The sequence below is a fragment of the Chlorocebus sabaeus genome, chromosome 2 (assembly GCF_047675955.1).
Source record: "Chlorocebus sabaeus isolate Y175 chromosome 2, mChlSab1.0.hap1, whole genome shotgun sequence".
NCBI lineage: Eukaryota > Metazoa > Chordata > Mammalia > Primates > Cercopithecidae > Chlorocebus > Chlorocebus sabaeus.
The window spans coordinates 68,482,722-68,496,314 of NC_132905.1; the positions used below are offsets into that span (position 1 = coordinate 68,482,722).

At 38.6% G+C, this 13,593-nt stretch overlaps 1 protein-coding gene across 6 annotated transcripts in view; it reads right to left on the minus strand.

Annotated features, from left to right (window-relative positions):
- The window catches only part of ITSN1 (intersectin 1), a 246,702-nt gene that overhangs the window by 138,491 nt on the left and 94,618 nt on the right, over positions 1 to 13,593 (minus strand). For all 6 annotated transcript variants that reach the window (XM_037990809.2, XM_037990807.2, XM_073009637.1 and 3 more), the window contains 2 exons: positions 3,867 to 4,046; positions 2,294 to 2,390 (listed from right to left, as the gene is read on the minus strand). In XM_037990809.2, coding sequence (XP_037846737.1) covers positions 2,294 to 2,390; positions 3,867 to 4,046 — 277 coding nt within the window. The remainder of the gene's footprint in view (positions 1 to 2,293; positions 2,391 to 3,866; positions 4,047 to 13,593) is intronic.

Sequence of the window (13,593 nt, forward strand, 5' to 3'; positions counted from 1 at the left end):
AGTAAAAATGGCATTCCCCTTCCAGGACAGATTATAACTAATGCTCTGTTTGCAATTTCATTTCAACAAAGAAATCTATTTCAAACATGTAAAAGCAAAATCTTACTGAAATACTGAACTTTTTAATCATCATTTCCATGTGTCACCTATGCACTTATACCTATTATACACAGTTCAAGTATAGGAAATAGCTCCCAAACACTGGAGAAGTACTTATATGAATTCACTTTTTTCAATTTTTATGAATTTCTTAATAAAAAACACTTACCACGATCTACTCTGCTGTAGGTACTTCAGCATCAACTTTCTCATGTTAAACTAACTAGTATTTTGCTGATTCCAACTCCTGCCTATTTGTCAAGAAGCTAGCTATCTAGTTCCTACATGCCAGGAATGCTGGGTGTTACACACAGAAGTTGTCCCAGATTACACTTATCACATCAGAGTTTTCTGCCAAATTCCTGAGAATTTAAATAGACTAAAACCTCATTAAGATGTACCCAAAAGTTCAATACTGCATTGCAAAAATTGGCTAGAAATTTAAGTTATTAACAAGGTGACAATTAACATTAAAAAAAAGTTGTTTTAATAGCACTAATGCTTGCTAATACTGATAGTTTATTCATTCTAATGTCACAAATCAATAAGGCAGGTTTCAAAATCATTTCTGCAAAGTCATAATAAACTCAAAACTTCAGCATGGTAAAGGATCATTTTTTTTTTTTTTTTAAGAAAGAATCTGGTCGTGTCGCCCAGGCTGGAGTGCAATGCTGTGATCTCGGCTCACTGCAACCTCCACCTCCTGGGTTCAAGCAATTCTCCTGCCTCAGCCTCCCAAGTAGCTGGGATTACAGGCGCCCGCCACCACACCCAGCTAATTTTTGTATTTTTAGTAGAGATGGGGTTTCACCACGTTGGCCAGGCTGGTTTCAAACTCCTGACCTCATGATCTGTCCACTTCGGCCTCCCAAAGTGCTGGGATTATACCTGTATCCTACAATTAAATGAAGTTTTTTAGAGAAAACTTGCATAGTTAAGAACACACGCCTTAAAAGCAGACATAACTCAGTTTGACTCAGCTCTGTCACTTCTGAGTTATGTTCTGTTGAGCGAGTTATATAATGTCTCTGAGCTTGTCCCTCATCTATAACGGAGAGTAACAGAATCATCTCATGGGGAAGAATGAGTTAATGTATATAAAGCTTTTGGCACAGTGCTTTTCAGTTTATGGATTTTCTTTAAATCATTTTTAAAAGTAATGAAGGCATCACTGAATTATATCCAACATGCTTTTCTCTTGAAAGTGGGAAAATGACTTGATTCACTTAATAGTTTCCAGTGAGGATGACACAAGACAGGATAACTTCCAAAAGCTTTTTTTTTTAAGGCAGGGTTAGGGTCTTGCTCCGCCATCACCCAGGCAAGAGTGCAGTGGTACCATCACAGCTTACTGCAGCGTCAATCTTCCTGGCTCCAGCCATCCTCCCACCTAATTTTAAAACGTTTGTATTAACAAGGTCTCCCCATGCTGCCCAAGCTGGTCTCAAACTCATGGGCTCAAGCGATCCTCCTGCCTCAGCCTCTCAGAGTGCTGGGATTACAGGCGTGAGCCATCACACCCGGCCCAAGTTTTGAGATGGCTTAAAAGAGACTTAATTTCTCATCTTAGTGTAGCAGTATGCAAGGGTAAAACATAGGAGTAAAATAAAATAAAAATATGAAAGGTAATAATTGAAACCAAGGTTGACCAAAACATAAGCAATAATTAAGCCATACATTTGATTAATGTGAATTGTCCATAATCTGGATAATTTATTTCATAATAAATGGTCTTTAATAGGATGTTACTAACTACCCATATGAACTCTGTAAGATTATCTGAGACAGAATTAAAAATAAGGCCAACTATAACTCCAATCTTCATATAAAAATTTTATACATAAATTGGTAAATCATAAACACATAAAATAGTCCATGTGCTTTTTTCCCTTAATACGCAGAATTTTCTCTTACTGTTTTTAAACTTTTTTACTATCCATTTATCCTCTTTAAAAAAAAAAATACACAAAGCCCTTAAGGAAATGTTACGTCCTTGATTTCTGTCATCTCCACAACAAATTAATGAGAAAAACTAGTGACACCATCCAGAAATTAAGAAAATTATTATTAGCACTCTACAAAAGCCTGCAAAAAAAGACAACAAAAAGAATATAGATGATTCATGGTCAAATTTATACTTTAATCAGGTAACGGCTTTAACCACACTTCCCATTTAAAAACAAGAAAAACTTACCTGGCCACGTCAAATGACTGTGCCTTTTGTAATTTAGTGTTTAGTTGTGACCCTGGACCAGATCTACTAAAGGAAGAACTCTTTGGCAATGTGGCGGCTGTAAAAATAGATGTTGAATAATTTTAATTCTACAAAGATAAGAAACTTGCCCCAATTTACAAAAATTAAAATGCACAGTCAACAAAATCTGAGGCAGAAATAATTCCCCCTTTCTTGCCAGCCTAGACCAAAAAGAGCTTTTCCTTCCTCACTCTCTGTCTTCCTGCCAAAAAGGTTTCTAGATTTACTTGTTCTACTGAAAATCACCTTACTATGTAGTAATACTGATTTCTATAAAATTATACTCTTCATTAAACATTTAGTATCACCTTTTATAGGACCTATTCCAATAGTTAAAGAGGTAACAGCTTAAATATATAAAATGGTATTTTCTTCCCTGCACTGAAGGAGCTGAAGTATTAGTTCCATATGTAAGAGCCAAGAAGCCACAAACTGTAGTCTCGGCCATATAACATGTGATGCTAGGGAAGGTCAGCTTTTGTGTCTGATTATCACTGGGGTTGGTTAGTTGTGTGTCAGAAAAAAAAACCCACTCTGCGTCTCAGCCACATTCCCTCACCCTTGCCTGATGGCAAATGACTGGCAACTTCTGCCATTAGCCACAAAAGAATAGAAGACTCAGAGCGTGTGGATTTGCTTATACTCCTGGAAAAACAACTGCACACACTTTCTGGGCTACCATCATGTCCGCAGTCATGGTCATACATGCAAGATGAACTACATGTGATAAGAAAAAAATCTAAAAAAAGGAGGTACATTTAGTTTATTTGGCCATAACTTAAAGACATATCCTGACGTATATAACAAATTCAGGGGGCCACAGGCACAGCAACGTTTCAAGTATGATGCTAAAACCCATGTCGTCAATACTGAATTTACTTAGATGTAGTCAAAGTACTTTAAAAATAATACTTTCCATATGATATGAATTCATTAAGATGTTAGACCAAGGCTATCTACATCTACAGTTTTATACTTTATTTTAACTAAAGACTTAATAAAGTCTCAAAGTGGAATTAATTAAACCAGAAACTTTTAAATCCTTTCCTTCAATTAAGTAGGCATGTAATACCATGAAATAGTATAAACTGTTCTTTTTTATTCTTTACCACCATCCCCAACATAATTCTATTCCTAGGGGATTGGCTTGCTTATTAGCAATTCATAGTAGCTAAAGAAAAGTAGTAACTGATATATAAAAATAGAATATGTTCAAATACAGATCAACTTCGATTGCTCTTCTCAGCCCTTGAAAGAAAATTATATTTGTGGCTTTCACTACTAAGCTCACCTTTGCCCACAGAGGCACGCAGAAATCTGTAATTCTCTTTCACTCTCTCCACACTAGCATATCCCATTTAATACAGTGGAAAAAAATGTGAAATTAAGTGAAAAAAATAAAGATATTTTCCTCCGGACTAAAACATCATTTAAATATAATTAGAGATTTTAATAATGAACAGCAAAATACCAGTAGTGAAAATTCAGCCTATGGTTTCAGCAAGTCACATACCAGGATGAGCAAATGCAGGCAGAGGTTGTATAACAGGGGGAGCCCCGTTAGCCAGGGGGGGCACAGCTGCTGTGGGAACAGAAGATACTAGGGGTGGAGACATTCCAACAACTGGAATGGATCCCATTGGCACTGGAGCAACAGCTGTAAGCGGTGGCATGCTGGCGATACCTCCCATACCTATGAAGAAAAAAAAGCCCAGCACAGTTCACATCCAATCACATTTCAACAGTGAATAATAATTAACCCAGTACTGCTTAAAGAAAATCGCTTCCCAGCTGTAATACATTCTAATTAAAATAGGGCTTCAAGTTAATAATTTTAAAGAGTAACAAAAATTATGTCAATGATCACATCAAAAAAACTCAAGACTCAACCTGAAGACAGATCAAACAAGATGAGAATCAAAAAGTATAATAACTGCAGTGGATTTAAAGGCTCAAATATAATTAAATCCATGAGTTCAAAATTATATTTAAAAATAAACAAAATCCTAATTGGTCAAAAAAGGAGGACGCTAAGGCAATCAATTTACTACTTTGAAAACTAGTAAATAAAAGGTAGAAAAATCAAACTGCAATCTACCTTTCCTATGTTTATTATACCTCAGGGAAACCATATATTTGATGGGGAAAGCATCTTTTATTTATTTATTTGAGATGGAGTCTCACTCTGTCACCTAGGCTGGAGTGCAGTGGCATGATCTTGGCTCACTGCAACCTCCACCTCCTGAGCTCAAGTGATTCTCCTGCCTCAGTCTCCCAAATAGCTGGATTACAGGTGCCCACCATCACGCCCGGCTATTTTTATATTTTTAGTAGAGATGGGGTTTCACCATGTTGGCCAGGATGGTCTCAAACTCCTGACCTCAGGTGATCCACCCTCCTTGGCCTCCCAAAGTGCCGGGATTACAGGCATGAGCCACTGCGCCTGGCCCCGGAAGCACCTTTATATAAAAATATTCTAACCAATAAAGAAGAAATGATAAAACAAAAATAAATGTTTCCAGCTGGGCACAGTGGCTTATACCTGTAACCTCACTACTTTGGAAGGCCAAGGCAGGAGGATCTCTTGAGGGCAGGAGTCCAAAACCAGACGGGGCAATATAGCAAAATTCCATCTCTACAAAAAATTTTAAAAATTAGCCAGGCATGGTGGTACCCGCCTGTAGTCCTAGCTATATGGAAGGCTGAGTTGGGAGGATCACTTATGCCGAAGAGGCTGAGGCTAGAGTGAGCCACAATCACACCACAGTACTCCAGCCTGGGCAATACAGTGAGATCCTTGTCTCAAAAAAAAAAAAAAAAAAAAGTAAAAAGCTTCCCTTCTTTTGTATTTCTCTGTCCTAACTTTAATACCTTCTCTCATGTTGAGGAAATAAATTTTAGTGTTTAAATGCCCCCTATTGATTTTTAAAAAATATTTTTGTTTGTTTGAGACAAAATCTCGCTCTGTTGCCCAGGCTAGAGTGAAATGGCATGATCATAGCTCACTGTAGCCTTCACCTTCTGGGCTCAAGTGATTGTCCCAGCTCAGCCTCCCAACTTGCTGGAACCACAGGTGTGCATCCCTACACCCAGTTTCACACTTTTTTTTTTTTTTTTTGGTGGGGGGTGGTAGAGATGAGGTCTTACTACATTGCCTGAGCTGGTCTCGAACTTCTGGGCTCAAGTGATCATCCTGCCTCAGCCTCTCAAAGTGCTGAAATTACCGGCGTGAGTCACCATGTCTGACCTTTACTATTTTTTAAAAGTAAATTTTCTTTTCAACCTGAGAAAGCTAACTGAAAAGAGTATTGTTACATAATAATAGTAATTAAAACATTAATTTTCTTTTTTTTCTTTTATTATTAGAGATAAGGTCTCACTCTTACCCAGGCTGAAGTACAGTCATGTGATCACAGCTCACTGTAACCTTAAACTCCTGGGCACAAGGGATTCTTTTGCCTCAGCTTCCCAAGTAGCTGGGACTACAGACACGCACCACCAAATGCAGCTCATTTTTTATTTTTTGTAGAAACAGGGTCATGCTATGATACTCAGTCTGGTCTCAAACTCCTGGCCTCAAGCCTCTCACAGTGCTAAGATTACAGGGGTGGGCCAATGTATCCATCCAAAAGTAATTTTCTATGTGCTTGTTGTAGGGATTAAAATCTCCAAATTAATTTATCATACTCAACTTCTAATAGCAGAATATAGAAACTTTACACAAATATAGCTCAATTCCCTTTCTCTTCTTCTGTGCTATTACTGTCACATACATTATAATCTTATATGTTATAAGCCCAATAATAGAGTTATAATTATTACTTTATACAATCTTATATCTTTTAAACTTGAGAGAAAAGAAGAAAAATAGATTTATATGGTCTTTTAAATTAACCTACATATTTATCATTTCTGATGCTCTTCATTTCTTTCCATATATTACAGTTACCACCTTTTGTCATTTCATTTCATCCTGAAAGTCTTCCTTCAGTATTCCTTCTAAGGTGGGTCTACTAGTAATGAATTCTTTCAGTTTTTGTTTATTTGAAAAGGTCATTATTTCACCTACATTTTTAAATGATAGTTTTGCTGAATATAGAATTTTGGGTTGAATTTTTTCTTGCAGCATTTTGGAAATTCCACTGCCTTCTAACCTCCATTGTTTTCAATTACAAGTCTGCTGTTATTTGTATCTATGCTCCCCTATCCAGGATGAGTTTCTCTTACTGCTTTCAAGGTTTTATCTCTGTGTTTGGCTTTTGTAGTTTAACTATGATGTGTCTGGGTGTAGATCTCTTTGTATTTACCCTACTTGAGTTGTGTTGAACTTTTGATTGTGTAGACTATTGCTTTTCACCAAATGTGGCAAGTGTTTGGCTTTTATTCTTCAAATATTTTTTCTGTACCTTTCTGTCATGATCCTCCTTCTAAGACTCCCACGACACACATATTGGTAAACTTGGTCTTGTTCCATAAGCCTCTGAAACTTTGTTATTTTTTTTTTCAATCTTTTTGTTCCATGTTCTTCAGACTGAATAATTTCTATTGATTAATCTTCAACTTCGCTGACTCTGTCTTCTGCTATATTGAATCTGCTATTGAGATCCTGTGGTAAATTTTTCATTTTAGTTGCTGAACTTTTCAGGTTTTGTTTTTGTTTTGAGATAAGGCCTCACTCTGTTGCCCAGGCTGGAGCACAGTGGCGTGATCTTGGCTCACTGCAGCCTCCTGGGTTCAAGTGATTCTCCTGCCTTAGGCTCCCGAGTAGCTGGGATTACAGGCATCTGCCACCACACCCAGCTAATTTTTGCGTTTTTAGTAAAGACGGGGTTTCATCATGTTGGCCGGGCTGGCCTCCAACTTCTAACCTCAGGTAATCCGTCACCTCAGCCTCCCAAAGAACTGGGATTACAGTCGTGAGCCACGGCACCCAGCCTTAGTTTTTCCTATTTTGTGACGGAGTTTCACTCTTGTTGCCCAGGCTGGAGTATAATGGAGTATAATGGCACAATCTCGTCTCACTGTAACCTCTGCCTCCTGGCTTCAAGGGATTCTCCTGCTTCAGCCTCCCAAGTAGCTGGGAGCCACCACGTCCAGCTAATTTTTTGTATTTTCAGCAGAGACAGGGTTTCATCATGTTGGCCAGGCGGGTCTCAAACTCTACCTCACGTGATCCACCAGCCTCGGCCTCCCAAAGTGCTGGGATTACAGGTGCGAGCCACTGTGGCGGGCTGGTTATTGAACTTTTCACGTCAGTTTGTCATACTTTTCTAGAATTTCAATTTTCCTCTTTTTTGTAATTTCTATTGTTTTTTGGAGAGTGTCTGTTGATTCATTTCCATGCTTTTCTTTAGTTCTTCAGTTCTTTGAGCGTAATTGCTGCTTTGAAGCCTTTGTCTGCTAAATGAATCCAACAGCTGGATCAGAGATAGTTCCTACTGACTGCTTCTTTTCTTGAGGGTGAGACAATACTTTCCTGTTATTTTTTTAATGTCTCAAATTTAGGTGAAAATGGACATTCAGATAATACATTGTAGCTACTCTGGCTCTGATTTTCCCCCTGAAGGTTGTTGTTTCTATGTTTATTTAGTAACTGGCATAGGCTAATTCAGAAAAATCTATCTTCCCGTGTTGTGCAGCCCCTGATGGATCTGCTCAGTGGGTTTTTAAAAAATTCGTTTTTATCTTGAAGCCCGGCTTTTTAGGGATTGCACCTGCATCTTTCTAGCACATTAGTCAGCCAATGATGGGACGGAAGTTTTGCTCAAACACCTCAAGTCAGTAAGGCTTCCTTTCTCTGCCAATCTGTCAGCTCAAAAATGCATCCAAAGTTCAGACCATTTTAAAGTCTTCCCCAACTTTAACATTTTGCAGGGCCTTTCTGCATATTCTCTATATGTGCATGCAGTTTGAGGGCTAGTCAGGAGTTTGCAGCTGACTCGGGCCCGCCCTGGTCTCCACGGCACATGTGCATAGCCTCAGTCAAGAATATACTTGCCCTGGCCATGACCACAAGTTCAGGCTAATAGAGTGGCTGGTCATACCTGCTCTTCTGTGGCCAAAACTGCCATTTCCACTGACAAAGCTGCTGGGCACAGGCATGACTTCCCACTCCCAAAGCAAGTCAACCCCCTTCAATGACAGTAGTTGAGACTGCTGGTATTTACAAACTGCCCCTCCACGTTACCAAGTTGCGGTGTTGGGGATAGGAAATGCCCAGGAAAGAATGCCACAGACTTCTGCTTCATATCTCAAGCTCAGCAGCTTTTCAGGCATAAATGATTCTCAGATGTTATATACCTTTGGTTAATTTCCGGAGCACTGAAATGGTTCTGTCAATTCTGTCCTTGAGGGAAGAATTTGCTGATCTCAACTCAGGCATGGTCGGAAATTTCACTGCAGAAATGTTTTTTAGGTTTCCTTTAACCTATAGGCCCCTCTCCATCTTTTTCGTTTTCTTTTCTGTTGAAAGACCCAGGTCATGTGACCTGTGGAGTTTCCCAGTCTGGATTTTGCTGACTGCACTCTCATGGTGCAGTTCAATATTTCCCTCTATATTCTGTATTTCCTGCAAATAGGCACCTACATCCAAAGAATGGATCAGGCTGAGGGAGGATCTCTTTGGCAAGACTACAGGAAGCACACAAAATGTAGCCATCTTTTTGTGATCTTGGCAGTCACTGATGCTTAATGTCTGTATTTATTCATTTATGGGGAGTTGAAAACAGTGATGCTCTAATCCTACCATGTCTTTGTCATTTATAAGCTGTAATACTTTTATAAAGAGGTGCTTCTAATGAGGATATACTAGTTGGCTATCCAGTCGTACAGCTCATATAGGAAAGGCATAATAAATGCCTCATTCTTCCCTTTACCTGTTTTCAAGGTAATGAACTGGTTTCTTAGGATCTTCTTAAGGTAAAGTATTCTTGTTAAATACATTATTAAATCATTATTGAGTCATAAATTTACAAATATTTACTGAGTTTTAATTCATGGCTCGTTATCATTCTTGAAATTAAAACTGTCTTCTCTTTGGTCAATGTGAGCCTCTTTGGGTTGGCTTCTGAGAATTTCTGGTATCTTCCTACTATTCTTTGATAGCTTCCTTGCTGACCAGTAATACAAGATGCATCCTTCAAGCTCTTCACATTTCATGTCTAGACCTGGATTCAGCCATTTCTCCAAGAAACTCTGTTTTCTTTTGGTGAGAAATGATATTTCAAGTTCACAATCTGGACGCTAAGGATGCTCAGTGCTGCTGGGGTAGATAATTCTATCTAGTCTTTTCAGTGAACACAACCAGGAGAAAAATAGATGAATAGATAGATGAAGAGAATGGAGGGTGTGGCAAGAGACGCCTTCTGAGTTCATATTAATACTTTCGATTTGAAAATTCAAATCCAAGATTCTACAGCTTTTTATTTACATTTGATACTATACATTTGTGTCTCCTTTCTTCCACACCAAGAATACAGATTTTCAGATATAGAAAATGACAGAATTAGACTATTCCGTAATTACTCATTTGTTTTTACCACATATCTCAGACAACAGTTTCAGAATAACAATACTAATACTAATTTCTGAAAGCATTAAATTATTTTATTTTGCATGCAGTCCTGCCCCGCTTAAAGTTACATTGTATCCAATTGTCAACGCATGGGAATTATATCCGATACTCTTTGCTCCTCAGCCTTCCTTCAGTCTTAGTTCTACAGCTAACTATATATTTAGTGCTCACCACCAGTCCTTATGCTGATCTAGCTCTAGCTATTTTGATTGTCTGAAGCACATTCTCTAATAGATTCCTTAAGAAAGGCTCATGTTAATAGACCCCGAGGCCTTATAAATTGGTAACATTTTGTCTGTTTTTTCTACTTGAAAGTCAGTTTTTCTGGACACAAAATCCTTGGCTTATTCTTTCCCTGAAAATTCTAAATATGTTACTCCATTTTCTTCTAGCAGAAAGCACTGCTGTTGAAAAATCTGAAGATAATCTAATTTTCCCCCTTGTAAGTCATATGCTTTCTTTTCCTACATGTCTAAATAATTTCTCCTTTAACTAGAATATATCTTAGTGTTGGACTTTTTAGATCGATATTCTTGGCCACATGATACTCTTTTAAATATAGTTTAGAATCTCTTATTTTAAGAAAGTTGTCTTGAATTCATTTTTATCATTTGTTCTATTCCATTGGTTTAGTTTTCTTCCTCAGGGACTCCTGCTGCCCATACATTCAATCTTCTTTGTCTCAAATACGTGTTACTGTTTCTCAAATTCTTTTTATATCTTTTCCATTTTCTTTTATTTATTTAGGAGACCTAGTCTCACTCTGTCCCCAAGGCTGGAGTGCAGTGGTGTGATCTCGGCTCACTGCAACCTCTGCCTCCCGGGTTCAAGTGATTCTCATGCCTCAGCCTCCCAAGTAGCTGGGATTAAAGGCATGTGCCACCATGCCCAGCTGATTTTTATAATTTTAGTAGAGATGGGGTTTTGCCACGTTGGCCAGGCTGGTCTTGAACTCCTGACCTCAGATGATCCGCCCACCTCAGCCTCTTAAAGAGCTAGGATTACAGGTGTGAGCCATTGCGCCTGGCCTCATTTCCTTTTAATTTAATTTTTTTTCCTCTTTGTAACTTCTATTTTTCTTCAGTTAGTATCCCCTGTGTTGCTTTGAGTTGCATCCTCATTTCTAGAATGAATTTTTCTTTTATTTCTCAGTCTTTCTGTCACCTTATTTCTGAGCCTTAAAAACTCTGATTTACGTTCATCTTTCAAGTCTTGTATCATTTCCTTATTCTCTTCAAACTTGTTTTGAAGTAGTGATTTACTGGTGTGCTTTCACTGTCCACAGGGGTGTTATTTCTCCCTTTATTCTCTTTTTTTCTAAGAATAACTTTGTGTTATTTGACCTTGCTTGACACTTTCTGCAGTGGATTTGACCTTGCTTGCTCATTTTTATGTGAGCCTTGCTTCCTGGGAATTCCAGTCTCCGTTCTCCTCCCCTACTTTTGTCTGGACCATCTCTTTCCTTTGTATCCATGTCCCTGTACTGCTCAATTTTGATTCTACTCCCAGTTGTTTTTCCTGAGTATGAAGTCCTGTCCCAAAAGGAAGGCTTGTTGGGCCAGTCTTTTGAGTTCCTAGGGGCTGGACTGCTCCAAATCTCTCAGATCCTTTGTACTCAGTACTGCAGACAGCATAACCCTTTCCCATTTCTATTGCTGCTCTCAGCCTGGTTGAACTTTCTTGCAAATACCTGTTAGCTCTTTTGGGGTTCTCCTGTCTCAAGTACACCAGGTACCCTAATTATTCCCTCTTCCTCCTGCACTGTTACAAATGTACACAATTCTGTTCTGTTTGTATTTCTTTTTACTAAGAGTATGTATTGCTTGTGTAAGATTTTTAAAACAGGGCCAGGCACGGTGGCTCACGCCTGTAATCCCAGCACTTTGGGAGGCCAAGGCGGGTAGATCTTGAGATCAGGAGTTAGAGACCAGCCTGGCCAACATAGTGAAACCCCGTCTCTACTAAAAATACAAAAATTAGCCAGGCATGGTGGCACGTGCCTGTAATCCCAGCTACCGGGGAGGCTGAGGCAGGACAATCGCTTGAACCTGGGAAGCGGAGGCTGCAGTGAGCCGAGAAGGTGCCCCCGCACTCCAGCCTGGGGGATAGAGCAAGCCTTCGTCTCCAAAAAAAAAAAAAAAGATTTAAAAACTAGTGTTGTTGAGCACAGTGGTCATCACTGGGTAATAGAATTAATAGTAATTTTTACTTTTTAAGTCTTTTTGCATTGTTGACTCACAATTAGCATCTATTACTTATACAGTAAGAAAATCAGACTATTTCCCTTTTTTTTTTTTTTTTTTGACATGGAGTCTCGCTCTGTTGCCCAGGCTGGAGTGCAGTGGCACGATCTCAGCTCACTGCAAGCTCTGCCTCCCCAGTTCACACCATTCTCCTGCCTCAGCCTACTGAGTAGCTGGGACTACAGATGCCCGCCACCACGCCTGGCTAATTTTTTTTGTATTTTTAGTAGAGACGGGGTTTCACTGTGTTAGCCAGGATGGTCTCGATATCCTGACCTCATGATCCGCCTGCCTTGGCCCCCATAGTGCTGGGATTACACGCGTGAGACACTACGCCCGGCCTATTTTCATTTTTAAAAACAATGTTTATAGACACTGAAAATCCAACAAAGAGAAGAAACAAATTCTAACTTGGGCTTTACTGAGTAAAAGTTTATTAATTATAGTCATCTAGGTGACTGGTTTACAGTTCACATACATACTGTCAAGCACATTACCACACATCTCATTTAGAATCAGATTAACTTTACATATCCACACATAGCAATATGTATCAGGTTTGCCTTGTCAGTTTTAGAATTCCAAAATTTTCTAAGATTATTTGATAACTATATTTTTAATGTGTTTTTCTTTTAAAAAATTCGGGTTTTTTCTTTTGATAACTATAATGAATTATACTCCAAATCCTGGTTTTTGCTTAAGAATATCAATCTACTCAAGCAACAACTAAAATCAGATGGAAACAAACTAAAAAGTTTTCATGAGCTATCATTCAGACTTTCAAAAGGCCTGACACAGCATACTGTGCAACCAGTTAACCTTCAAGACACATACCCCATCTGTGTTGCAGACCCCTAACCTAAAAGGATGCTAACCTCAAAAAGACACTGAGGAAAGGGACAAGTTTAAAAATACTGTTTAATCATCAGACTGGTAAAAGCATCTTTTAAGCTTCCAAATTTTTAAAAAATCTTGTCTTACAAAATAATTTTTCCATTTTACAGAAATGGAAAAATTTATTAGCTACCTATCTATCTACTTACATAAAAAAAAAAAATAGAAATAGGATCTCACTATGTTGCCCAGGCTGGTCTTGAACTAGGAGCCTCAAGCAATCCTCCAGCCTTGGCCTCTCAAAGTGCTGTGATTACAGGAATGAGCCACCGTGCCTGGCCTACTGGGCTTTAAATAGCCACTGCAAAAAGACAACTGACTTTTAACAACTGACTACCTTTTCTGAATGAATGACTTTCTAAATAAATACAACTACCACAAGCCGTATTCTGGCTGCCATCACCTCTTACTGTGCTAAGTCTTAATTCTTGAAATTCTCTCCCCTCTTCCAAGCCTCTAATCAGCATTTTGTCCCTATCGCTCTACTGAAACTGTCTGTCAAGGTCACTCACAAGTTCATCATATCAAAT